The sequence below is a fragment of the Saccopteryx leptura genome, chromosome 2, assembly GCF_036850995.1.
Source record: "Saccopteryx leptura isolate mSacLep1 chromosome 2, mSacLep1_pri_phased_curated, whole genome shotgun sequence".
Lineage (NCBI taxonomy): Eukaryota > Metazoa > Chordata > Mammalia > Chiroptera > Emballonuridae > Saccopteryx > Saccopteryx leptura.
Window position 1 is genome coordinate 210412830 of NC_089504.1, and position 26087 is coordinate 210438916.

Sequence of the window (26087 nt, forward strand, 5' to 3'; positions counted from 1 at the left end):
GGCAAGACTTACCAAGGAAAAAAAGAGAAAGAACTGATATAAACAAAATCCAAAATGAAAGAGGAGAAATCACCACGGACACCATAGATATACAAAGAATTATTGTAGAATACTGTGAAAAACATATGCTACTAAATTCAACAATCTAGAAGAAATAGATAAATTCCTAGAACAATACAACCTTCCTAGACTGAGTCAAGAAGAAGCAGAAAGTCTAAACAGACCTATTAGTAGAGAAGAAATAGAAAAAACCATTAAAAACCTCCCCAAAAATAAAAGTCCAGGCCCTGACGGCTATACCAGCGAATTTTATCAAACATTCAAAGAAGACTTGGTTCCTATTCTACTCAAAGTCTTCCAAAAAATTGAAGAAGAAGCAATACTTCCAAACACATTTTATGAGGCCAACATAACCCTCATACCAAAACCAGGCAAGGATGGCACAAAAAAAGAAAACTACAGACCAATATCTCTAATGAATACAGATGCTAAAATACTAAACAAATACTAGCAAATCGAATACAAAAACATATTAAAAAAATAATACATCATGATCAAGTGGGATTCATCCCAGAATCTCAAGGATGGTTCACCATACGTAAAACGGTTAACGTAATACACCATATCAAGAAAACAAAGAACAAAAATCACACGATCTTATCAATAGACGCAGAAAAGGCTTTCAATAAAATACAACACAATTTTGTGTTTAAGACTCTCAACAAAATGGGTATAGACGGAAAATATCTCAACATGATAAAGGCCATATATGATAAACCATCAGCTAACATCATATTAAATGGCACAAAACTGAAGGCTTTCCCCCTTAAATCAGGAACAAGACAGGGTTGTCCACTCTCTCCACTCTTATTTAATGTGGTACTAGAGGTTCTAGCCAGAGCAATCAGACAAGACAAAGAAATAAAAGGCATCCATATCGGAAAAGAAGAAGTAAAGGTATCACTTTTTGCAGATGATATGATCCTATACATCGAAAACCCCAAAGAATCCACAAAAAGACTACTAGAAACAATAAGCTAATACAGTAAGGTCGCAGGATACAAAATTAACATACAGAAGTCAATAGCCTTTTTATATGCCAACAATGAAACAACTGAGAACGAACTCAAAAGAATAATCCCCTTCACAATTGCAACAAAAAAAATAAAATACTTAGGAATAAACATAACAAAGAATGCAAAGGACTTATATAATGAAAACTATATAAACCATTGTTAATAGAAATCGAAAAAGATATAATGAGATGGAAGAATATTCCTTGTTCTTGGTTAGGAAGAATAAATATAATCAAGATGGTCATATTACCCAAAGCAATATACAAATTTAATGCAATTCCCATCAAAATTCCAATGACATTTTTTAAAGAAATAGAGCAAAAAATCATCAGATTTATATGGAAGTATAAAAAACCCCGAATAGCCAAAGCAATCCTAAAGAAAAAGAATGAAGCTGGGGGCATTACAATACCTGACTTCAAACTATATTATAGGGCCACAACAATCAAAACAGCATGGTATTGGCAGAAAAGTAGACACTCAGACCAATGGAACAGAATAGAAAGTCCAGAAATAAAACCACATATATATAGTCAAATAATTTTTGATAAAGGGGCCAAGTACATACAATGGAGAAAAGAAAGCCTCTAGAGTATTTTATGAATTTGACTCTAATGGCAAGAGAAGTGAACGCAAAAATTAATGAATGGGACATCAGACTAAGAAGTTTTTGCTCAGCAAGAGAAACTGATAACAAAATAAACAGAAAGCCAAGTAAATGGGAAATGATGTTTTCAAACAACAGCTCAGATAAGGGCCTAATATCCAAAATATACAAAGAACTCATAAAACTCAACAAGAAACAAACAAACAATCCAATAAAAAAATGGGAAGAGGACATGAACAGACACTTCTCCCAGGAGGAAGTACAAATGGCCAACAGATATATGAAAAGATGCTCATCTTCTTTAGTTATTAGAGAAATGCAAATCAAAACTGCAATGAGATACCACCTCACACCTGTTCGATTAGCTATTATTAACAAGACAGGTAATAGCAAATGTTGGAGAGGCTGTGGAGAAAAAGGAACCCTCATACACTGTTGGTGGGAATGTAAAGTAGTACAACCATTATGGAAGAAAGTATGGTGGTTCCTCAAAAAACTGAAAATAGAACTACCTTATGACCCAGCAATCCCTCTACTGGGTATATACCCCAAAAACTCAGAAACATTGATACGTAAAGACACTTGCAGCCCCATGTTCACTGCGGCATTGTTCACAGTGGCCAGGACATGGAAACAACCAAAAAGCCCGTCAATAGATGACTGGATAAAGAAGATGTGGCACATATACACTATGGAATACTACTCAGCCATAAGAAATGATGACATCGGATCATTTACAGCAAAATGGTGGGATCTTGATAACATGATACAAAGTGAAATAAGTAAATCAGAAAAAACCAGGAACTGCATTATTTTATACGTAGGTGGGACATAAAAGTGAAACTAAGAGACATTGATAAGAGTGTGGTGGTTACGGGGGGAGGGGGGAATGGGAAAGAGAAAGGGGGAGGGGGAGGGGCACAAAGAAAACTAGATAGAAGGTGACAGAGGACAATCTGACTTTGGGTGACGGGTATGCAACAAATTGAAAGACAAGATAACCTGGACTTGTTATCTTTGAATATATGTATCCTGATTTATTGATGTCGCCCCATTAAAAAAATAAAATAAAATAAAATAAAATAAAATTAGGCATCCATCCCGCCTAGTTCTTTAAAAGATCTGAAAATACGTTTTCCCAGTTTTTGTTTTAAAATTTAATTTTCCATCCTTTTTTTCTTCTATAATGGTTTGGAAATTCCAGGTAAACTATAAAATTTTATTTGTTGATATTGTGTATTTAATCTTTAGTACTTTTAAATATATACAAGCCTGGGTCAATTGAGTGGGGGAGGGGGTGAAAGCTGCCGCAAATGCTGAAAGGGTCAGTCCTCCTGCACTCAGAGTGGCGCTGTGCTGTGGACCCCAGCGTGCCTGCCTGCCCAGGTAGGTGGGGGAGAGCTGTTTCAGGGGAGGCCAGAGAAAGGACCAGACACACTAGATTTCCTCAATGACCTTTAAATAGTGCCTTAATTAAACATCAAATTCTGTTTCAATGCCTACAATTGTTCAAATAAAAGTAGTTCAGCTGAACTGCCATTGATTAGCTTCATTTGCAAATTGGACCCTTTCTTCCTACCTATAATTCCCTTCTACTAGGAAATATTTGTGGATCTTTTGAAAAACATTCAGCACGGCATGGCCAAGTAAAAATTGATTCCTCTTCCGAAGCTAAACCTATAAAGAAGGCTGTTTTTTGACTACGTTTTTAAAGAAAACTGTTAAAGGCTTATGAAGACCTGTTATTTAGTGACACAAATCAGAGACTGTTAAGATATAAAAAGGCAGAGCAGTTTTACAGTCCTTTTACAGTGTGAGCTATCTACAGTCACTGAAATTCTGGTGTGCCTCTTATGCCACTGATCCAGCGCCAAACACCACCATCCAGCTTAACCTTTAAAGGGAAGTTCCTTTGCAGAGCCCTCTCCACCACCTCCCTCAGCTTTCCTCCTCTATCTGTGCAGCACTTTAATAGACTATGACTACAAACCTCAATTAGTGGGATAAAAGCATCTAATATTTGAGAAGATGTAAGTTAAAATACACTGGATATTCCCATACCTATTCAAAATTACACTTGAGTTTCCTGAAAGAGCTAGGATAAAGAATGCATAAACGTTCTTCACATCCCTGTGCAGCACCCTTCAGCAGCAAACATTCCTTAGGTGAGGGTAGCTCCCCAGGCAGCAGGGTTCCACAATGGAAAGGCTCCCCCGCCCACTGAGAAGGGTCTGGCATGGTACAGGCAAGCTGTACCCAATTTATCCAACTTCTCCACTTGCTGTTATAACCAAATTGGAAAACTCATAAACAGTGCTAAAACACAGAATTCAGAACACTCAAGCGTATATCCAACATCACCAAATAATTTATTTAGAATCAGAATTAAAGAACATTTGACAGTTGTTGAAATGTACGTTTATTCTAATATTTCTGATCTATTGTACAACTTATTTAAGAAAAATTACCAGATAAATTTTACATTTCTTCAGGACTGAGGTTTTTCAATGGCTTCAAATTTGGGATCTAAGAAGGAAAAAAAAGGTTCATACTTAGCCATACTGCAATAAAATACTTCACTGAGAAGGCTTCAATATTAAACTCACCAGTCTTCTGATTTTTTTTTGTTGCTTCAAAATTTATTCAGACCTTACTATAAGGCAGGCTATTAATTGACTTTACATATATCATCCAACTAAAACAAACACAGGAAGATGTCATAATTCTCCCCTATGTCAGATGAAAACAGGTACCAGTTAACTATCTAAGATCACATAGTTCATAAGTGATATTGTCAGGACTCAATATCAGGGAATTGAGATGGCTATCACTTAACCCTCTGCATGAATGAACCTGTGATTAAAGAGACTTACCTTCAAACTTGAAGTCGGGAAATGTATTCATGTCTGCTTTACCATACATTTGCTTAAGCTTAAAAAGTTCCCTCTCCAAGTCTTGCTGATACTCTGGGCCAGTATCAACTGGTCCTCCTGATGACCTGTGTGGAAACAAGCAAGTAAAAACTCATTTTATGCACTCATTTACGAATTATTTCCTACCCTCAGAGGTTTTACCACTTAGAAGAAAAAAATAACATGTTTATAAATATTTTTATGCTGTAAGGAAGTTATGTGATAAGCTTCAAAGGCATAAGTTAACAAAAAACTACTCAAGTTGGGGAGAATTTTTTTGAGCTATTCAGAAAATATTTCATTTTTAAAAAGTGGCATTTGATCAACCTAGAATGCTGAGACTGCCAGTTTGAAACATTGGGCTTGCCCAGTCAAGGCATATACGATAAGCAACCAATGACCTTGGGTTTAAGCCAGCGATCTTGGGTTTTGAACCCGGGACCTCCGCGTCCCAGATTGACTGTCTATCCACTGCACCACCACCGGTCAGGCTGCTGCTGCTGCTTCTTCTTTTGAGTCTTATTTATGTTACAGAAATTTCCCCCCAAAATATTGACAGCTCTAATTTAAGAACTTATTAATTTCTTGTTAGGGACCCAATTTTCTACTAGATCAGCCTGTGCAATAAGTTTCTGTGATGAAAAAATGCTCCCTATCAGGGCTGTCTAATATGGTGGCCACCAGCCGTATCTGGCTACTGAGCACTAGAAATATGGCTAAGAGAGCTGAGAAAATAAATTTTTATTTAAACTTATTTGTAATTAATGAGAATTTGAGTAGTCGCATGTGAACAATAGCTGCTAAAATGCACAATGCAGAGCTTCATAGACCCTTCAACCAGATATTTTGGGGACTGCCCTCCAGCTCTGGGAGCCACAGCTTTGAAACTACTTTGAGAAGACCCAGCCAGTCTCATCAATATGCTGACAGGTGGTGGCTATCTACCTCCTCACCTGACTGTAAGTCTCCCAGCCCGTCCTGTTCATTTATAGCCTAGGCTCTGTCAGGGGTCCCCAAACTTTTTACACAGGGGGGCCAGTTCACTGTCCCTCAGACCACTGGAGGGCCGCCACATACAGTGCTCCTCTCACTGACCACCAATAAAAGAGGTTTGTGCAGTGGGGGCCAGATAAATGGCCTGAGGGGGCTGCATGCGGCCCATTGGCCGTAGTTTGGGGACACCTGCATGGTGACTGGCACAAAGCAGATGCTTAAGGGAGATTCCTTTATTCACTAAAAAACAAAAACAAATCTAGAGTAATTTAAATACTAATGCTAATTTAGTGAATCACTTAATCTTTATAACATCCTATGATACAGGTACTATGATTATCATCCCCATCATACATATGAGAAATCTGAGGTACAGAGGTTAAATAACCTGTCCAAGGTCATTGAGCTAGTAAGTGACAGGGCTGGATTCTAGCGCAGCATACATGCTCAGAACACTTCTCCAAGCTGTTGATCCACACAAATGAATGAACCAGACTCCTTAGGTTCAGAGTATACCTAAGGACTGACTTCTTTTTTTTTAAAATATTTTTTTATTAATTTTTTTTTACAGAGACAGAGAGAGAGTCAGAGAGAGGGATAGACAGGGACAGACAGACAGAAATGGAGACATGAGAAGCATCAATCATTAGTTTTTCATTGCACATCGCGACATCTTAGTTGTTCATTGATTGCCTTCTCATCTGTGCCTTGACCGCAGGCCTTAAGCAGACCAAGTAACCCCTTGCTCTATCCAGAGACCTTGGGTCCAAGCTGGTGAGCTTTTGCTCAAACCAGATGAGCCCGAGCTCAAGCTGGTGACCTCGGGGTCTCGAACCTGGGTCCTCGGCATCCCAGTCCAATGCTCTATCCACTGTGCCACTGCCTGGTCAGGCAGGACTGACTTCTTATTGGACAGGCTTTTACGGACAGTTTAACTGCAAACATCACCAAAACTGTGATGCAATAATATCTCCAGACAGAAGACACTCGATTCCCCAACCAGTCCTGCACACCGGCTTAATGAACAAGATGATTTTAGGTAAATTTCAACTCTTTAGCCTTAGTTTTCTCATATATAAAATGGGACTATCAGGAATAAGGTTGTTGTGTTTCATTAAAACTGCCTTCATTTTCATCCCTTTACTCTCTCCCTCCTTATTCCGGTAATGACAGAAACCTTTGTTAGTTGCCCAGTCTCTAGGCTCAGTGTTTCGACTTGTCACTTTTATATTCCCACTACTACAAAGACAGATTCTCATCAATCTATGCTTAGGTTATTACATTTTTCTATCTTTCCTCTTTTCCCATCCCAATTTTCCTAATACATTGTGATTAAAATTATCTTCCTAATACAGAGCAATCTTGTTCTACCCACAACACCCTGCTCAAAAAACTTTAGTTTCTCCAATACACAGGATCAATGAAACTAGGAGCTGGTTCTTTGAAAAGGTAAACAAGATTGATGAACTTTTAACTAGACTCACTAAGAAAAAGAGAGAGAGGACTCAAATAAATAAAATTAGAAATGAGAGAGGAGAAATAACAACTGACACAACAGAAATATAAAATATTGTAAGAAAATACTATGAAGAACTGTATGCCAAAAAACTAGACAACCTAGATGAAATGGACAAATTCCTTGAAACATACAATCTTCCAAAAATCAATCTGGAAGAACCAGAAAACCTAAACAGACCTATTACAACAAATGAGATCGAAACAGTTATCAAAAAACTCCCAGCAAAGAAAAGTCCGGGGCCTGATGGCTTCACAACGGAATTCTACCAAATATTCAAAGAAGAACTAACTCCTATCCTTCTCAAACTATTTCAAAAAATTCAAGAGGAAGGAAGACTTCCAAGCTCCTTTTATGAGGTGAGCATAATTCTGATTCCAAAACCAGACAAAGACAACACAAAGAAAGAAAATTATAGGCCAATATCTCTGATGAATATAGATGCTAAAATCCTCAACAAAATATTAGCAAACCTTGCCTGACTTCTGGTGGCGCAGTGGATAAAGTGTCGACCTGGAACGCTGAGGTTGCCGGTTCAAAACCCTGGGCTTGCCTGGTCAAGGCACATATGGGAGTTGATGCTTTCTGCTCCTCCCCCCTTCTCTCTCCCTATCTCTTTCTCAAACATGAATAAATAATAAAATAAAAATAATTAAAAAAATATATTAGCAAACCGGATCCAACAATATATGGAAAAAAATCATACACCATGATCAAGTGGGATTTATTCTGGGGAGGCAAGGCTGGTACAATATTCGTAAATCAATCAATGTGATTCATCACATAAATAAAAAGAAGGAGAAAAACCATATGATAATTTCAATAGATGCAGAAAAAGTATTTGATAAAATCCAGCACCCATTCATGATCAAAACTCTCAGCAAAGTGGGAATACAGGGAACATACCTCAACATGATAAAAGCCATCTATGAGAAACTCACAGCCAACATCATACTCAATGGGCAAAAATTAAAAGCAATACCCTTAAGATCAGGAACAAGGCAGGGGTGCCCCTTTTCACCACTCTTATTTAACATAGTCCTGGAAGTCCTAGCCACAGCAATCAGACAAGAAGAAGAAATAAAAGGCATTCAAGTTGGAAAAGAAGAAGTAAAACTATCATTATTTGCAGATGATATGCTATTGTATATAGAAAACCCTAAAGTCTCAGTCAAAAAACTACTGGACCTGAAAAATGAATTCAGCAAAGTGGCAGGATATAAAATCAATACTCAGAAATCAGAGGCATTTTTATATACCAACAATGAACAGTCAGAAAGAGAAATTAAGGAAACAATCCCCTTCACAATTACAACCAAAAAAATAAAGTACCTAGGAGTAAACTTTACCAAGGAGACTAAAGACTTGTACTCGGAAAATTATAAAACATTGATAAAAGAAATCAAGGAAGATACAAACAAGTGGAAGCATATACCGTGCTCATGGTTAGGAAGAATAAACATCATTAAAATGTCTATATTACCCAAAGCAATCTATAAATTCAATGCAATACCGATTAAAATACCAATGACATACTTCAAAGATATAGACCACATATTCCAAAAATTTATATGGAACCAAAAAAGAACACGAATAGCCTCAGCAATCTTAAAAAAGAAGAATAAAGTGGGAGGTATCACACTTCCTGATATCAAGTTATACTACAAGGCCGTTGTACTCAAAACAGCCTGGTACTGGCATAAGAACAGGCACATAGATCAATGGAACAGAACAGAGAACCCAGAAATAAACCCACAGTTCTATGGACAACTAATATTTGACAAAGGAGGTAAGGAAAAACAATGGAGTAAAGACAGCCTCTTTAACAAATGGTGTTGGGAAAATTGGACAGCTACTTGCAAAAAAATGAAACTAGATCACCAGCTTACACCACTCACAAAAATAAACTCAAAATGGATAAAAGACTTAAATGTAGGCCGTGAAACCATAAGCATCTTAGAAGAAAACATAGGCAGTAAGCTCTCGGACATCTCTTGGAGCAATATATTTGCTGATTTATCTCCACGGGGAAGTGAAATAAAAGACAGGATAAACAAACGGGACTATATCAAACTAAAAAGCTTTTGCACAGCTAAAGACAACAAGAACAGAATAAAAAGACAAACTACACAATGGGAGAACATATTTGACAATACGTCTGATAAGGGGTTAATAACCAAAATTTATAAAGAACTTGTAAATCTCAACACCAGGAAGACAAATAATCCAATCCAAAAATAGGCAAAAGAGATGAATAGACACTTCTCCAAAGAGGACATACAGATGGCCAATAGGCATATGAAAAAATTCTCAAGATCACTAATCATTAGAGAAATGCAAATTAAAACCACAATGAGATATCACCTCACACCAGCCAGAGTGGTGCTCATCAACAAAACAACATAGAATAAGTGCTGGCGAGGATGTGGAGAAAAGGGAACCCTCCTGCACTGCTGGTGGGATGCAGACTGGTGCAGCCACTGTGGAAAACAGTATGGAGATTCCTCAAAAAACTGAAAATCGAACTGCCTTTTGACCCAGCTATCCCACTTTTAGGAATATACCCCAAGGACACCATAGAACGGCTCCAAAAGGAGAAATGCACCCCCATGTTTGTGGCAGCATTGTTCACAATAGCGAAGATCTGGAAACAGCCCAAGTGTCTGTCAGAGGACAAGCGGATTAAAAAGCTTTGGTACATATATACTATGGAATACTACTCAGCCATAAGAAATGATGACATCGGATCATTTACAATAACATGGATGGACCTTGATAACATTATACGGAGTGAAATAAGTAAATCAGAAAAAAAACTAAGAACTATATGAATCCATACATAGAAGGGACATAAAAATGAGACTCAGAGACATGAACAAGAATGTGATGGCAACAGGGGTAGGGAGTGGGGGGAGGGGTGATGGGGCAAAGAAGGAGTGAGGGGTTGGGGGAGGGGAGGGGCACAAAGAAAACCAGATAGAAGGTGACAGAAGACAATTTAACTTTGGGGGAGGGGTATACAGCACAATCAAATGTCAAAATAATCTAGAGATGTTTTCTCTCAACATATGTACCCTGATTTATCAATGTCACTGCATTAAATTTAATAAATAAATTTTTAAAAAAAGCTGTAGTTTCTCGTATATGCTTTTTTGTTTGTTTGTTTGTTTTTTGTATTTTTCTGAAGAGGAAATGGGGAGAGACAGACAGACTCCCGCATGCACCCGATCGGGATCCACCCGGCACGCCCACCAGGGGCTACGCTCTGCCCCTCCGGGGCATTGCTCTGCCGCAACCAGAGCTACTCTAGCGCCTGGGGCAGAGGTCAAGGAGCCATCCCCAGTGCCCGGGCCATCTTTGCTCCAATGGAGCCTTGGCTGCGGGAGGGGAAGAGAGAGACAGAGAGGAAGGAGAGGGGGGGTGGAGAAGCAAATGGGTGCTTCTCCTATGTGCCCTGGCCGGGAATCGAATCTGGGTCCCCCGCACGCCAGGCCGACGTTCTACCGCTGAGCCAACCGGCCAGGGCCTCGTATATGCTTTTCATATAATATCTTAATTGTCCAGTCTATAATCAAGGCCTTCCATAATCCCTTATTCTAACCCCATTCTATCTTTACTGCTCCTTATATTCTTCATAACCTTACAGTCTTGGGAAACAGCATGACACAATTTCCCAAATACACTTTCTAGTTTTCATGCCTTAGCTCACACCACTCTTTCATCTAAAAGACATCCTCTTCCCACCCCCATTTATCTGTCTAACCCTCACACCAATTGTTCACAACCTGTGGTAGACTCCTGGCTGTGAATGTCTATTTATGGCCTTATGTGGGTTTGAGAACCCTTTCCAGCTGTAAGCAAGATCATGTGAGTCAATTCCTCATCTTTTTAAAAAAAAAATTTTATTTTTTTTATTTTTTCTGAAGTGAGAAGTGGGGAGGCAGAGAGATAGACTCCTGCATGCCCCCAACTGGGATCCACCCGGCATGCCCACCAGGAGGTGATGCTCTGCCCACCTGGGGCATTGCTCTGATGTAACCAGAGCCATTCTAGCACCTGAGACAGAGGCCATGGAGCCATCCTCAGCGCCCGGGCCAACTTTTCTCCAATGGAGCCTTGGCTGTGGGAGGGAAAGAGAGAGACAGAGAGGAAGGAGAGGGGGAAGGGTGGAGAAGTAGATGGGCGCTCCTCCTGTATGCCCTGGCCGGGAATCGAACCCAGGACTTCCACACGCCGGGCTGATGCTCTACCACGGAGCTAGCCAGCCAGGGCCCTCACCTTTTTTTTTAATGTTTATTTTATTGATTTGAGAGAGAGAGGAAGGAGGGAGAGAGAGAGAGACAGAAACATCAATCTGTTTTTATCAATCTGTTCTTATATGTGCCCTGACTGGGTATCAAACCAGCGACCTCTGTGCTTCAGGACGATGCTCTAATCAACTGAGCCATCCAGCCAGGGCTCACCTTTTTTTTCAAGTGGGACGATGATACATAGCTGACTGTGAAATTCTCAAGAGATGAATGACCTCACACAATACCTTCAAATCCAAGAGAAAACTTAGACTTTTCTAAGACACCTTCTAAAATGCCTCTAGCTAGAAAGGAGCATAACTTTCCTATGAACACGCCCATCACTGATGGGCCACTGTCTCAGCATCTAAACCAGTTTACCCTGCAGTGTAAATAGCTGTTTACAAACCTGCTGCCCTTAGCAGATACTAAGAATACTGTGGAAATGCAGTGGCCCACCACAGTTGAAACAGCCCAGTGCTTTGCACATGGTGGACTAATTTTTTTAAAAATGGACCTACAAACTGATGGATATTAATCTTCCAAAGATTTGAGGGTTGAACTTGATGATGGCTAAGGTCATCATTCATATTCAAAACTATGTGGTGCTGTAATCATGTTTTTCCTGGACTTGCTTTATGTCATTTGAGAGTCTTCTACCCTTTGATATTCTCAGAAATATATAAGAATGGCAAAAGCATTGAAGAAAAAATGCTGTTTATACATTTCCCCTAACTCATGAAAAGGGCATGAGTTAGAATTACGTTAGAATATCTTGATTGTTTTCCCCAAATAATATAACAATTTTAGGCTAATCAGTGTCTAAGGACTTAGTTTTTCAAAATACAGTAGTTCCCCTTATCTGAAGGGGTAAATCCTAAGATTCTCTCCCTGGCCTGTGGATGCCTGAAACCATGGAGAGAAGTGAACCCTTCCTAAACTACTTTTTCCATATATAAAATAAAGTTTAATTTGTAACTTAGGCACAGTAAGGATAACAATAATGATAGAATAATTATGACAATATACTGTAATAAAAGTTATGTGAACAAAGCCTCTCTGATAACTGATCTGATGACAGAGATGGCTTCTAAATCAGTGGTCCCCAACCCCCAGGCCGTGAACCGGTACCAGTCCGTGGGCCATTTGGTACCGGTCCGCAGAGAAAGAATAAATAACTTACATTATTTCCGTTTTATTTATATTTAAGTCTGAACGATGTTTTATTTTTAAAAAATGACCAGATTCCCTCTGTTACATCCGTCTAAGACTCACTCTTGACGCTTGTCTCGGTCATGTGATACATTTATCCGTCCCACCCTAAAGGCCGGTCCGTGAAAATATTTTCTGACATTAAACCGGTCCGTGGCCCAAAAAAGGTTGGGGACCACTGCTCTAAATGACTTACCAGCAGGAAGTAAATGCAGCGTGGACATACCAGAGGGATGATTCACATCCCAGGCTGGACAGAGCAGGATAACAAGAGGTTCCACCATGCTACTCAGAATGGCACACAATTTAAAACTTAAAAATTGTTTATTTCTGGAATTTTCTATTTGATATTTTTTAAATTGTGGTTGACCTCAGATAACAGAAACCCCAGAAAGTGCAGCCACATATAAGGGGGAACTACTGTATGGTGTCTTAATAATTTTTAAGATCCTACCTACCTCTATAAATGAACTTTAGTTTTTAATAAATAACATTATAATAAGGATATATCTAAAACAACAATAGAATTAATGGGATCCTCCCTTGGAACTCCTATAAAAAAGATAAAATTTAGTATTTAGGATCTTATCTCCTTCTTTTGGCATACCTAATGAACCTCTATGCAAGGGTCAGCTTAGTGAAGGGCTTACCACTTTCAAACACCAAGTAATTTTATTACCACCTCAAAAATGACATACGTTGAATATATGTATTTATCTACTTACTGTCTCTTAGTTCTGTATTCTCTGATTTTGTCCACGAAGAGTTTCTGGACAGGATCAAGATCCTTATTAAACGCCACTGCTGTAACACCAATATTCCTCCGCAGGGTGACCAAGATCGCCGACTGAATGACAGAAGAAAACTTGGAGAGCCTCTGAAGAATCATGGTGCTTCTGTGACTGAGAGCAAATACCCCATTGTTAATATACTTTAATATGGATATAATTGTAAAATACCTCTAAAGGTACCACGTAGAAGGAATCTAGTTCTCGTTACAGAACTTAAAGCAAATCAGAACTCAGTGAACGCTAAGAACAGTCACTTAACCCCAGTTCCATTTCCGGCTCCAGTGCCCACTGCAAGTTTCGCTTCCTAACCAAAAGGCCCTGGGACCTACTAGCAGTTAGGAACTCGAACCTCTGTGTGGCTCTGCTATGGTTACATGTAGAAAGAAAGCACAACATATGAGATGGGCTTTTTCCTCTCCATGAACTTAGTTTTGGATCAGGGTAAATAGCCAAGCTAGGATTTTAGAAAACTGACCATCCCCAGCAGGGAAAGAACAACCCTGACCTCAAATTAATGTGTTAGGTTTCCCTGACCCCTCAAAAGGGAGTTGGGCAGTAACAATGGAGAGAGCTGCCCCAGTTAGAATTGATAGTCTGGAAGTTTCTACTTCACAGACCCACAGAGGGAGAAACTGCTCTGCCTGATACAACTGTAAATTTAAGTCCAAAAGAACCAGGGAGGAAAAATAGCAACCAGCCCAAGGAAACCCACCATCAAAAGAGGGAAAATCAAGTAGTACAACCTAATCAGTGAGCTAGAATTTGTAAAGGGGATGAAAGTCTGAATTTAAAAATGTCCAAATTACAATATATGCCAACAGGAATCCCAAAAGAAAGGAATAGATAAGGACACCATAAATAGAAGAAACTTCCCTCAGATTAAGAAAGACTGAGCCTGTTAAAGTGAAAGGGCTTACCAAACTCCATACTGGAATGATAACGAGTCACACTTCAATATAGCTTGGAAAAGTTCTCAACCTTAAAGTGAAAAATCTGATGTGCTAACACTGACATGTTGCAGCACCCCCCTGAAAATTACCTAACAACAATCATAGCCATACTGACATACAATCCCTATTATGTTACACTACTGCTGCTCAGTGTTGCTGGCCAGTGGTAATATACAAATTGTGTCACTGATCTAGAGTAACATGAAAATTGGGAATAAACATTTAGAAACTTTTAAGCAATTTGGCATATTAACACATTTGTTGAACTTAATAAAAAGTTAGATTTTGTATTTTGTGTGTCTTCATTGTTTTGTTTTCCACATAATTTTTCTGGTAATTCATTTTTATTGTATTCTTCAAAAGTATCCATAAAGATTGGTGGGGGGCGCCCTTTACCAAGGAGAGTTTGAGAAACAATAAGCAAGAGCAGCAGAGCACAGTTCTCCAACAGGGGTGGGGAGTATACTTCAGGAGATATTTGGCTTGGCAATGCCTGAAGACATTTTTGTTGTTCTTAATGGGGTGAGTGTTACTGGCTTTTTGTGGCTAGAGGCCAGGGATGCTCCACAACAGCCTATAACAATAACTATAATAACAGCCTTCCCCTAATAAGAAATTATCTAGTCCAAAATGTCAACAGTGCCAAGGTTGAGAAGCCCTGAACAGCATATAAAAACTAACAAAATAAATTATACTATCAACAAAATACTCTTCACCTGCCAGGTGAAAGCAAACTACTTGAAAAATACCATTCTTATACCCCATCAGAAAAAACACTTGAGAAAAGACTGCAAGCAAACAACAAATGACCTTACGCTGTTAATTATTACCATTCCCATCTTAGACATACAAAAACTGAGGTTTTGAGGTAAGTACCCAGTGCAAGGTTACACAGTAGAATCTGGACACAAATATGTGTATTTTTAAATTATATAGGTTTCCAGGGCACAATTCCCTCTCCCTCCCCACTTTTTAATGTTTACTGATTTTAAAGAGAGGAAGGGAGAAGAAAGAGAGACAGAAACACTGATCTTTTCTTGTATGTACCCTGACCCAGGATCAAACTGACAACCTCTGCACTTCAGGACAAAGCTCCTACCAACTGAGCTATCTGGAGAAGGCATGCAAATATATTCTTAACATTGTGCAACTCAACGTGTGTGTTCCTTTTAGGCAACTTATGGACATGCCTAACACTCAACAATAAAGTTACCTACTCTAATGTTTGTTCAACCCTAGGTATTCACAAAGTACTTTCATATATTCTCGCCTTGCATCCTTACAGCACTCCTATTAAGAATAACAAGAAGGTGTTCTTCTCCCACCTTTACAGGTAACAAAACTCCATCTAAGAAAGGTGATTAAATTGCTGATATTTCCACTTAATTTGCTCTAATTGCAAAAATCATGTCATTCCTCCTACAACATGAGTAAAATCCATTTTCATTTTTTTTCAATATCTATCATCTACATACTAACGTTTCCCAAAATCACATCTCTAAATTGTTCTTTTTCCTGAATTCCAAACTTTGTACATTTAACAGCTCATGTCCCTTCATAAATTCTTTAGGGCTCTCAAATTCAACTTGTCTGATGAGAAAATAATCTCACATCAAAACACGATCTTTTTCTTTTATCCCCTTTCATTCTGTGACCACTGATTAACTATATACATAGTGAGTGTGGGCTGTCCACTGGCCCACAGAAGACACATGCTACTACACAAACAGGTGTAAAGCAGTAAGTTATGTATTCGAGTGCTATGGAGTGTCACAAGAGCCTATGACAAGGACTTGACATAGAAATCGACTGGGAGGGCAGCAAGAACAGGGGACAGCAAGTGCAGGAGGAGCATGGCTCTCCTGTTTACAGTGGTGGGCCGACCAGCCAAAGGTCAGTCCTTTCGCTGCCTCTTCAAAGTGTGTTCTTGGAGTCAATTCACGACCCGCCTACCTGGACCCATTTCCCCTCCTGGAAACCTTCTGTGCTCGCATGCGCACTCGGGCCTCTCCCGTAGTTCAAGCACTCTCTCCTCCCCCGGCAGCGTCCTGTTCCTCAGGGAGGTCGATGCGTGGGATTGTGCAGAGAAAGTAAGAGTGTAGAAAGCCCAGCTGCCAAACTAAGTTAGGCACTATCGACATTTTTAGGTGAGTTGCAAACTTTTAAGACGACTATCACCCTTTTCCTCTTACGGTGCACGCTCTGCTTTAAATAGCTCAGCACACTCTCCCGCGCACCCACGTTGGGCAAGCATGCAGACCTCCCCGCGGGCGTGACCTTGGGCTGCCCCAGCCGGGCTGCGGGTCCATGAAACCCTCCGTCCCTGCATCCCGCATCACCTGGCTTGCCCTCAGGGCGGGCATTATTATCAAGACTATATATCGAGCCAGTTGGCAAACTTCGAGGCCCAAAAGCGCCGAGGTATGCTGTGACCTCCAGCGAGGCCGTGAAGGTGCCCGGGCCAGAAAGCTGAACTATTATGAAGGGCAGAGGTAACAGGCAGCCCAGGCCCGGTGAAGAAACTCAGAACCCAGTCCCAAGAGGCCAAACTAGTCCAGCTACCCTCTCAGTCACCTTGCACTCAGTCCGAGCTGCCAGAGCCACCACCGCTACCGTTCCACTTCCGGCTCTGGCTCCGCCCCACCCGCCTATCCGCCCTCGCGATGCATTATGGGCCGCCGTTTTAGTCAGTCGGTGCTCACCGGGCAGGAAGCATCTCGGAGACAGTCTGCGACCGGACGGCTCTAGGTGAGGCAGAAGGCAAGCAGGAGGAAGTGGGGGGTAAGTGCTTCCGGGTCCCCTGGCGACTCCTCCGCCATCTTTCCTCCCCCTAATTTGATCTACTCTCCTTTTCCCTCCTGGAAACCTCCCTGTGTACGCATGCGCACTTGGACTGGCCTTTCCCTGAGTTCAGTCCCTATCGGCCCGAATCAGCAGTTCTGTTTCTTGCATTTTTGAGGTGTTTGAACGTACCGATAAAAATGACAGAGTAAAACAAAACGGACTGGGGCCTTGGGGGTCCTTTGTGCCTCGTGAGCCTCCGTTCCTTCGGGCGTTTGTTTCGCGCAACCTGCTGGGAGTTGTAGTCCTGAACCCGGGGGTGCCTGGGAGGCGGGAGGGGGGTTGGAGTTTCTCAGCGCGGATTCCGCGGGAAGGGCCCAGGGCCCTCGCACTGCGAGTCAGCGGAGCTGCAGGCTTTACCGGGAGAGACGCTGCACGTGGAGCCCGCGCCGCTGCTGTTCTCAGCCGGCTCTGGAGCGGGGGCGACCGGGTGTATTCTTGAGCGGGTGAGTGCGGCCGCGGGAGCGGAGGGGAGCGCGGGCCCGCGCGGGCCAGCTTCGTTCCGGGGCCTTCTCCCCCAAAGCGGCCCCCCCGCGGCCGCCTCTGTTTTGTTTCCGCTGGTCCCCGGCGCTGTGACTCCCATTTCCGTTCGTGGAGACTTGAGGGAGCCGGGTGGGGAGGGGTGGAGGGGAGGGGCGGGGGGCGCGCGGCTCGAGCTCTGGAAAGCCGTGCGGCCCGGCGCGGGCTGTGCTGTCACCTCCCGCCCCTCCCCTCCCCTCCCGCATTGTCCCTTCGTCCACTGTCCGCGGTGGTTCGCAGACTCTGCGGTCGGGATGTGATCTGACGTCCGGGGATTTGAAAGGAACATGCAAAACTAGCCTCGTGGACTCAGTGATTCACTCTCACTTCAAGTCCCGTTGCCTTTCTAGAATTGCCCATGGTTGCATCAAAGCCACTTACCAATGTACGAGGTGTCCGTTGGGTGTCTTTTAAAAGGAGGCAGTGAGACAAGGGGGAAACGATGGTTAATATAGTTTGCCAACTTTTTAAAGTATTTTGTATGCTGTAAGAAAAGCTGTTTGCGCATGTTTGAGTTCAGGGATCCCGGTTTGATTAGGTAGCGGCAGGGAGGACACATGTCCAATGCTGCACTGCAAGATGCTGAGTAGTAATTTAGAAATCCACGCACTGGGTCTGGCCCGTGGGAGGAGCGAAGACAGAAGGGCGCTCTGGAGCGAAGAGAACTGGGCAGTGATAACATTCTGAGTACTGTGTTGTCTTCAGCTTCAGAACAAACTGGCCAGCACTTTCCAAACTAAGAGAAAAACCCCTCTCTCTTAGATTCGATCCAGACTTTCCAAGCTTATTTCCTTTTAGGCATATTCTGACACTAGGTGGACTGAAGTCGATTTTACCTGAGTTGAGGACTGTGTTGTGAGGAATATAGAGTCTTAAGTAAGAAACACCGATCCAGATGCTCAACTGAGGCTAGTCGCAAGAGCATGGGGAGCCGGAATACTAAATTAAAACTGTTCATTTCATCTCCCTCCAACTTTTATTTATAAAACTTCAGATCTACAGGAAAACTGAAAATCACACAATAAAGTTACACAGTGAAAACACCTTCGCCTCGTGGGGGTTACCAAGTGTTAATACTTCTCCACATTTACTCCTCCAGTACAGGGACATAAATATATATAGTTTTAAAACCAAAAATGGTTTTTAATTTCTTCAGGTATTTAAAAGTATTTTTTGTTTGAGAAAATACTCAGTTGATTAGTGGGTACTCCCAGATGACACATGGATATTAAGTATGTATTTATTTTATATACTATATATTTAATACATATTGTGTGTTAAGTATAGATTTATATTAAATATAAGTATTGTCCTTATTGGAAGAAATTGTCCTAAACTCTAATAATGTCAAGTTTATTTTGTCATGGTTTCAGTGAAGAAATTTATCTGTTGCTCCAAAAGACTATTGAATGTTAACTATTGTAAAGAATAGTAGCCTTTTCTGAACTTTATAGTTAAATTTAAGTTTAGTTTGTATGCATTTTGTGAAGTGTTTTGAACTCCAGTTTAGATTTAATCTAGGAAAAAACCAGGGTGTCAGGGGCAGCCTGTAGGTGGAAGGGACTCCAAGTGACATTCTCTCTTCATTTTAAGTTTTGAAAAAGAATCCTGGTTCCAGAAAAACAGCTGAGACCCACCCCAGCAGTGATATTAACAATTTGGACAATTTCCCAAATCTCTCTTGCTTTGGAGGCTCAATTTAGAGAACTGAGAGAGAGAAAAGGCTCAAGTTAGAGACTAGGAGTCTTCTTTCCCTGAAGTATGTATATAGAGTTCATTTGTTTCTTTATTTGGCACTTAGGAACTGATCTGTGACTTGTTTGGAAGATCATAGGATAAATTTTAATAACTCCCTGTTTTAGTGTTTATATTATGGGGAACCACAGGGAACCCTGCTGATAAGCCTTTTGAGCCATTTCTCAGCCTCTGGTTACTTCCTCATATTCTTTTTCTAAAGTTCTGAGAAAATTCACTTGTTCTCTAAAACTTTTTTTAATTGATTTTAAAGAGAGAGGAAGGGGGAGAGAGAATGAGAAAAACATCAATTTGTTGTTTCACTTATTTATGCACACATTGGTTTATTCTTTTATGTGCCCTGCCTGGGGACGAAACCCACAACCTTGGCAACATTGTGAGGGGTGATACTAACCAACTGAGCTACCAAACCAGTGCTCTGATCTTTTTATTTTTATTTTTTAATTTGTTATAAAGAGAGGAGTGGAACTACTTATAGGCCCTGAAAATAAAACAAATATCTTTTAAAGTTCTGATCTGCTGTAGACCTTACTGTCAGTTCTTTTTCAGTACACAACAGTTTTTATGATTTTGTGTATATGTACATTATTTCCTTGTTTTTAAATTTTTTTATTTCCTTATTTTTAGCTGCTACTAAAGTTCCTTGGTGTGTGCTGCTTTCACGTTTTCTTGTATGGCAGTCCTTTCTTACCATGGATGCCTTTATTGGCTCCAGCTGCCAGCTACCACCGTCAGTACCACCCTGAACATCCTTCCTTATCTATGAGACCATCTCTGGAATGCTTATCTAAAAACAAGATTGCTGGGTCATAGGTATAAGTGTGCTTGATTTGAGCAAGTGCTGCCAGATTTTTCTCCAGAATGTCAGGCATGTCTGTACTTCATTAACTGAGGCAGATGATTCTTACATCCTCACGTCCCTGCTAATTCTTTTCAGTATTCAATATTCCAATTTTTTACATACAAATGGTATAAAGTGGTAACTCCTTGTCTTAAATTTTATTTTTGAATTACTATAGTTCCCCATGTATAAGATGCACATTTTTTTCGAAAAATTTAGGGTCTAGAAACTGGGTGCATCTTATACAGTGGTGGTAGATTTTTTTTCCTTGCATTTCCTGCTTTTTTGTGCTTGTTTTTGTGCTCATTGTTGAAGATAGTGATTCGTCATCAGACACAGATGAGGACAAGCTAATGGATGGGAGTTTTGACAGTGATGAGGAGTTGTATGAATTTTAAGATGGATAAAACTTGAGTTCAATAACTATATAATCCATTCTTTTTCAAATTTTGGGCCCCAAAATTAAGGTGCATCTTATACATGGGATCGTTTTATACATGGTGAAATACGGTATTTGAATTTGAACATTTCTTCATATCCTTAGCCATTTTGGTTTCTTTATATGAATTCCTTTTCCTTTACCTACTTTTCTAATTTGTCCTGACTTTTGGAGGTTGTTATCAATTTGCAGGAGTTTGCTATCTATTCCAGTTACTATTCTCTTGTCGCTTCAGGATATCGGAAATATCTTTTCTCACTCTATAGTCTGCCTATTGAACATAAATCTTAATTTTTATGTAATCAAATCCATTAGTTTGTTTTTTCTTATGCTTTAATTTTTGGAGTTTTACTTAAGAAATTCCTTTCTATTAAACCACAGAAAATCCCCATCATTTTCTTCTGTTAAGCTTTATAGTTTTACTTTTCATATTTAAGCCTTTGAGGCATCTAAAGTCAATTTTATATGGTGTAATAGTTCTTACAACATTTTTTTCAGTATATTTTAAGAGTGCCTACTAAGAGTGAACCACTGTTCAAAGTATTTTGTATATATCTGTAACAAAAAAAAATATCCTTCAAACTGAGTGGAGCTTATGTTCTACAGGGTTACCACCTGTTTTTCTGTAATGCTCAGAATGAATTCCACAGTTGTACACATATTATGCTCAGGAGTAGACTTTGTTGTGGAAAGAGAAGACTTACTAGGCCAGGATCAGAACAAAAGAAAAAAGTCCTTTATTCTTTTGTTATCCCATACAGAAGCCTGCTGGGGCCTAGGTGGTCTGCTGGACATGCATGATATATATATATCTGTTTTACTGGAGACCTCTACCCTCTTACTAGTCTTCCTTCTTATAAGGGACATGTGAGAGAGACCTTAATAATGTGAGAAAAATCAGACCATTTTCATATCAGGCAGTTTAGATTTGAACACCAGGTAAATATGGACTAAGCTGTGAGAAGAGCAGTTGGGGATATTAAGACCTGAGGGGAGAGAGGTACAGCCCTTTCGAAAGTGGAGAAGACTGCATTAGTATCCTAGTGTCACAGTAACGAATTACTACAGTAATGTGCATCTTGATAACTATTTTGTTACTTAATTTTGCTGATTTAAAATATTGTATTGGCACTTATAAGATATGTAGTTTGTAATGGATCATAGCTAGGATTAACTTTATATCACTCTGTCAGTCCAATGCCAATAAAGTACATTCTTTATTCTGCTAACGAAGTATAGCTTTTAGCTGAACAACTGTGGTTCATCTCCATGATGGGTTTTAAGCTGCAAGGTTGAATCTGTTATTGAGACTGAAGTTGCTGTAATGTAGTTGATATACTTATCACTTGATTTTGAAGTAACTCGAGTTAATTTGTTGGCTGAAATTGGGCTGAAAAATTGCCAAAAAAATCTAATAGAGAATGCTGAAGAATTCAGATCAGGTTAATAAGCACTATCTAAAACTAAAAACTAGTTTATCAGTATCATTTGTGGATTTCCTTTTACATGTGAGGATTACTTCCTCCTGTTCTACTTGCTCTCTGCTTTTATTTGAATTCGGTCTCAACTTCTTGTGTGGCATTTCTGTTTGTGCAGGTAATTTTAAAATGTTTTAAAATTTAATTCTTACAGGGCCGAGGTTTTGAAATTCTTCAACCATGACAAAAAGAGAAGCAGAGGAGCTGATAGAAATAGAGATCGATGGAACAGAGAAACCAGAGTGCACAGAAGAAAGGTTGATGTTATCTGGATTTACCACCTTTTGCATTATCAACATACGTAATTAGAATTAAAAATCAAGCCAGAGTTCTTTGGGGGTCTTTTTTTTCCCAACTGATGTTAGCATTTTGGGGGATAATGTATTGCTTTCTTTTCTCTGACTTAATGAATTTGTAGCTGGGAGAAAAAGATAATTTTAAACTAAAAATAGTATTATGCATAACTAGTAATGATAAAGCAATTGATTGCGATGGTTTTCTATTCCTTAGGGTACTTTTTGATTCTTTTTCTTTCATCAGTGCCTGTTACTTTTATTTCCTAAAGAGTTTAATTCACAACCTGAACTAATTTAATAATATTTATAAGTAACTGCTCTGAGCTGTCAGGAGTATACATGAGATAGTAATCTCTGGAGTCTAAATTGGAATTGAGGAGGCACACAGGTGTGTGAGTTGCCCTGTGCATGGTACTAAGCATGTAGAGTAGTGAAAGGTGTTAGTTCTTGGAATAGTAATAGAATATTACTTCCTCCATTAAGGAAGGAGGGAATAGTTGTAAGTTCAAAATCCAAGGGGAAAATATGGGTAAAATTAGAGATTTGGGAATCAGGAAGGTTGAGGCAAATGGTCCTACTCTAATCGATAAAGCAGGAGATAATATGCTGAAAGTAAAAGGGGCTGAAAAGTAGTAGAGGGTTTCTGTATAGTAGTAAAACTTTAGTATAGCTGCAGTGAGAATGGACCAAGTTACTAAGGTTGACTAGCATGCTGAGTGTTGGAGTACAGCTGAAATTTGAGGCCTTAATTATTTTTAAAACTTGTTTTACTCTGATAAAAACACTTTTTTTTTTTTTATAAGAACACTTAATATGAGATGTACCCTCAACAGTTCTGATGGGTTTTTTCTGTGTTTTTCTGGAGTAAGAAGTGGGGAGGCAGAGAGACAGACTCCCGCATGCGCCCGACCAGGATCTACCTGGCATGCTCACCAGGGGGCGATGCTCTGCCCATATGTGGCGTTGCTCCGTTACAACAGGAGCCATTCTAGCACGTGAGATGGAGGCCATGGAGCCATCCTCAGCGCCTGGGCCAACTTTTTGTTCCAATGGAGCCTTGGCTGTGGGAGGGAAAGAGAGAGAAAGGAAGAGAAGGGTGGAGAAGCAGATGGGTGCTTCTCCTGTGTGCCCTGGCCAGGAATCAAACCCCAGACTTCCGCATGCCATGCTGATGCTCTACCAGTAAGCCAGCCAGCCAGGGCTTCCAGAAATTTTTGACTGTACAATACTGTGTTGTTAGCTATAAGCACAATATTGTACAACAGATCTCTAGAATTTACTCATCTGGCATAATTGAGATTTATACCATTGTTTAGCAACTCCCCATGTTTTCTGCCAGGAGGATGTGGTTCCTCATGTTGCCTCTTCTCAGAGGAAAAGTCTGGCTCTAGGTCTTAAGTCAAAACTTGTTTTAGTTGTCCTCAGTCCTGTCCTCTGCCACCATGCCCAGGCTCAGGAATATTTTCCTGACAGAAAGGGTCATGGCTGCCTGAGAGACCTTACATTTTTAATAAAGGGTTTCAATATGTTTGACTCTCCTGTTTTTCTAGCAGAAGAAACAATAGAGACTGCATGTCTTTTTAATTTTCATATGTATGTACATATGTGTGCATTCATTCATTCATTTAACAAATTACTTTAGAACTTAGTTCTGGCTCAGGGTATTTCATGAGCTTGCAGTTAAGCTGTCATCTGGGCTCTAGTCATCTGAGGAGTTGACTGGAGCTAGCATCTCTGTTTCCAAAATCATCCTTCAGGAGACGGGTGGCAGGCCTCTTCCTTTCCTCACCACAAGGGTCTCGGTAGGGCTGCTCATGACGTGACAGCTGGCTTCTCCTAGAGCATATGGCCTAAGAGAGTGTGCTCACCAATGTGGAAGCCACAGTGTTACTTTATACAGTATAACCTAGTTTAAGAAGCAGTAGATCACTCTGCCTTAGTCCTTTGGTCATAGAGTCCAACCATGGTAGGATGTAGTTTGGAACTCGAAAAGGGTTTGAATGTTAGGAGGTAAGGATCACTTGAGCTGTCTTGGAGCCTGACATGCGTATATTTATTTTTATATACACGCTCACATGCACAAGTGTTCCACAAAGCCTAAAGTTTTTACTATTTGACCCCCTAAAGAAAAGCTTTGCTGATGTCCCATTTCAGTAAGAGATTGGTAGTTGCTCTGTTGACCTGGGGAGCAGCCGTGTAGAGGGAGCAGTTGTCCAGCTGTAGCAGTTGTTACCCTATAGGAATTTGTTCCAGATTTCTGTATTAACTCTTCCAAGGATTAAATGGTGGCAACAGAGTATTTTAAAATGTTTTCAGTGTTGAGCTTATGTAAAAAAGTGGCATCTGACTTTTTTGTAAAGAATCATTGTTACAAAAAAAAACTATTGCCCACTGAGCTATAGCTGAAGAAGTTAATAAAAATACTTAGCCAAAAGACCTAATTATTTTATCTAACTAATAAATATTAATAGTAATTTACAGATATTTTAAAATAATGTGTTATTAATCTTAAATGGTCTATTTTATAAATTTTAGAAGTTTTGGAAGGAATTTAAGCACTATATATTCATCAGATGCCATGTATTGCATTATACCTGAAATTTTTTTTCTAGTTTTTATTTTTAATTTATTGTTCTGACATGGTTTCAAGTGCCCCACTCTATAACACCTTCAGCCCCCTGCATCATGCTCCCTGTCCCATGCAATGTCCTTTTCATTCCCATTTCACCCCCCTTGTCCCCTCTCCCCCACTCCCATCCCCCCTTTCCCTCTGGCTATGTATTATGCTTGGAATTTATGTGAAAATGGAACTTGACAATTTTTTGTTTTTGTTTTTTTTTATAAATAAATTTTTATTTTAATGGGGTGACATCAATAAATCAGGGTATATATATTCAAAGAAAACATGTCCAGGTTATCTTGCCATTCAATTCTGTTGCATACCCATCACCCAAAGAGAGATTGTCCTCCGTCACCTCCTATCTAGTTTTCTTTGTACCCCTCCCCCTCCCCCTCCCCCTCCCCCTCTCCCTCCTTCCCTCCCCCGCCCCTCGTAACCACCACACTCTTGTCCATGTCTCTTAGTCTCGTTTTTATGTCCCACCAATGTATAGAATCATACAGTTCTTGTTTTTTTCTGATTTACTTATTTCACTCCGTATAAAGTTATCAAGATCCCACCATTTTGTTGTAAGTGATCCGATGTCATCACATATTCACCATGGTGTATATGTGTCACATCTTCTTTATCTAGTCTTCTTTTTTTTTTTTTACAGTGATTAAAGCCTTTAAGCAAACTCTTGGCCAATACAGCAAGAATTCATAAAAGAGTAGTGTCCTTAACATGTTCACCAAGTCCAAGTTGGCCCCAACACCATGCCAAATCCCTGAAAAATGAAACCCAACCCCAGTTCAGTTTGTTAGGAGCTGTCACAGGGAGCAGGAGTCCAGGAAAAGTCCACATCCAGGAAGAGTCCGCATAGCACTGGAATTGTTGTCACAATTCTATACTTTGCAGTTCACGTCCAAGTCCCAATGACTGCTGCTTCTAGCTGGTAATGATTCAGGTAGAC

At 40.1% G+C, this 26087-nt stretch overlaps 2 protein-coding genes across 5 annotated transcripts in view; one reads left to right on the forward strand and one right to left on the reverse strand.

The window, feature by feature from the left end:
- Positions 1-4033: 4033 nt before the first annotated feature.
- On the reverse strand, positions 4034-17422 carry ATP5PF (ATP synthase peripheral stalk subunit F6). 3 transcript variants are annotated; one of them, XM_066369931.1, is made up of 4 exons: positions 17320-17422; positions 13331-13507; positions 4557-4681; positions 4034-4209 (listed from the first exon to the last, which is right to left on the reverse strand). In XM_066369931.1, exons 2-4 carry the CDS (start codon positions 13492-13494, stop codon positions 4172-4174), a joined length of 327 nt encoding a protein of 108 aa, XP_066226028.1. In that variant the 5' UTR covers positions 13495-13507; positions 17320-17422; the 3' UTR covers positions 4034-4171. The 3 variants fall into 3 exon arrangements, with proteins under 3 accessions (XP_066226028.1, XP_066226026.1, XP_066226027.1); XM_066369929.1 differs by lacking the exon at positions 17320-17422 and adding an exon at positions 17049-17071; XM_066369930.1 differs by lacking the exon at positions 17320-17422 and adding an exon at positions 16921-17060.
- The window catches only part of GABPA (GA binding protein transcription factor subunit alpha), a 33593-nt gene continuing 24532 nt past the window's right edge, over positions 17027-26087 (forward strand). The window contains exons 1-2 of one of the 2 annotated variants that reach the window (XM_066369928.1): positions 17027-17127; positions 22374-22476. In XM_066369928.1, the coding sequence (XP_066226025.1) occupies positions 22400-22476 (77 nt within the window). In that variant the 5' untranslated portion in view covers positions 17027-17127; positions 22374-22399. Of the gene's footprint in view, positions 17128-17493; positions 17634-22373; positions 22477-26087 lie in introns of those variants that run through there. The other variant, XM_066369927.1, reaches the window with a different exon arrangement.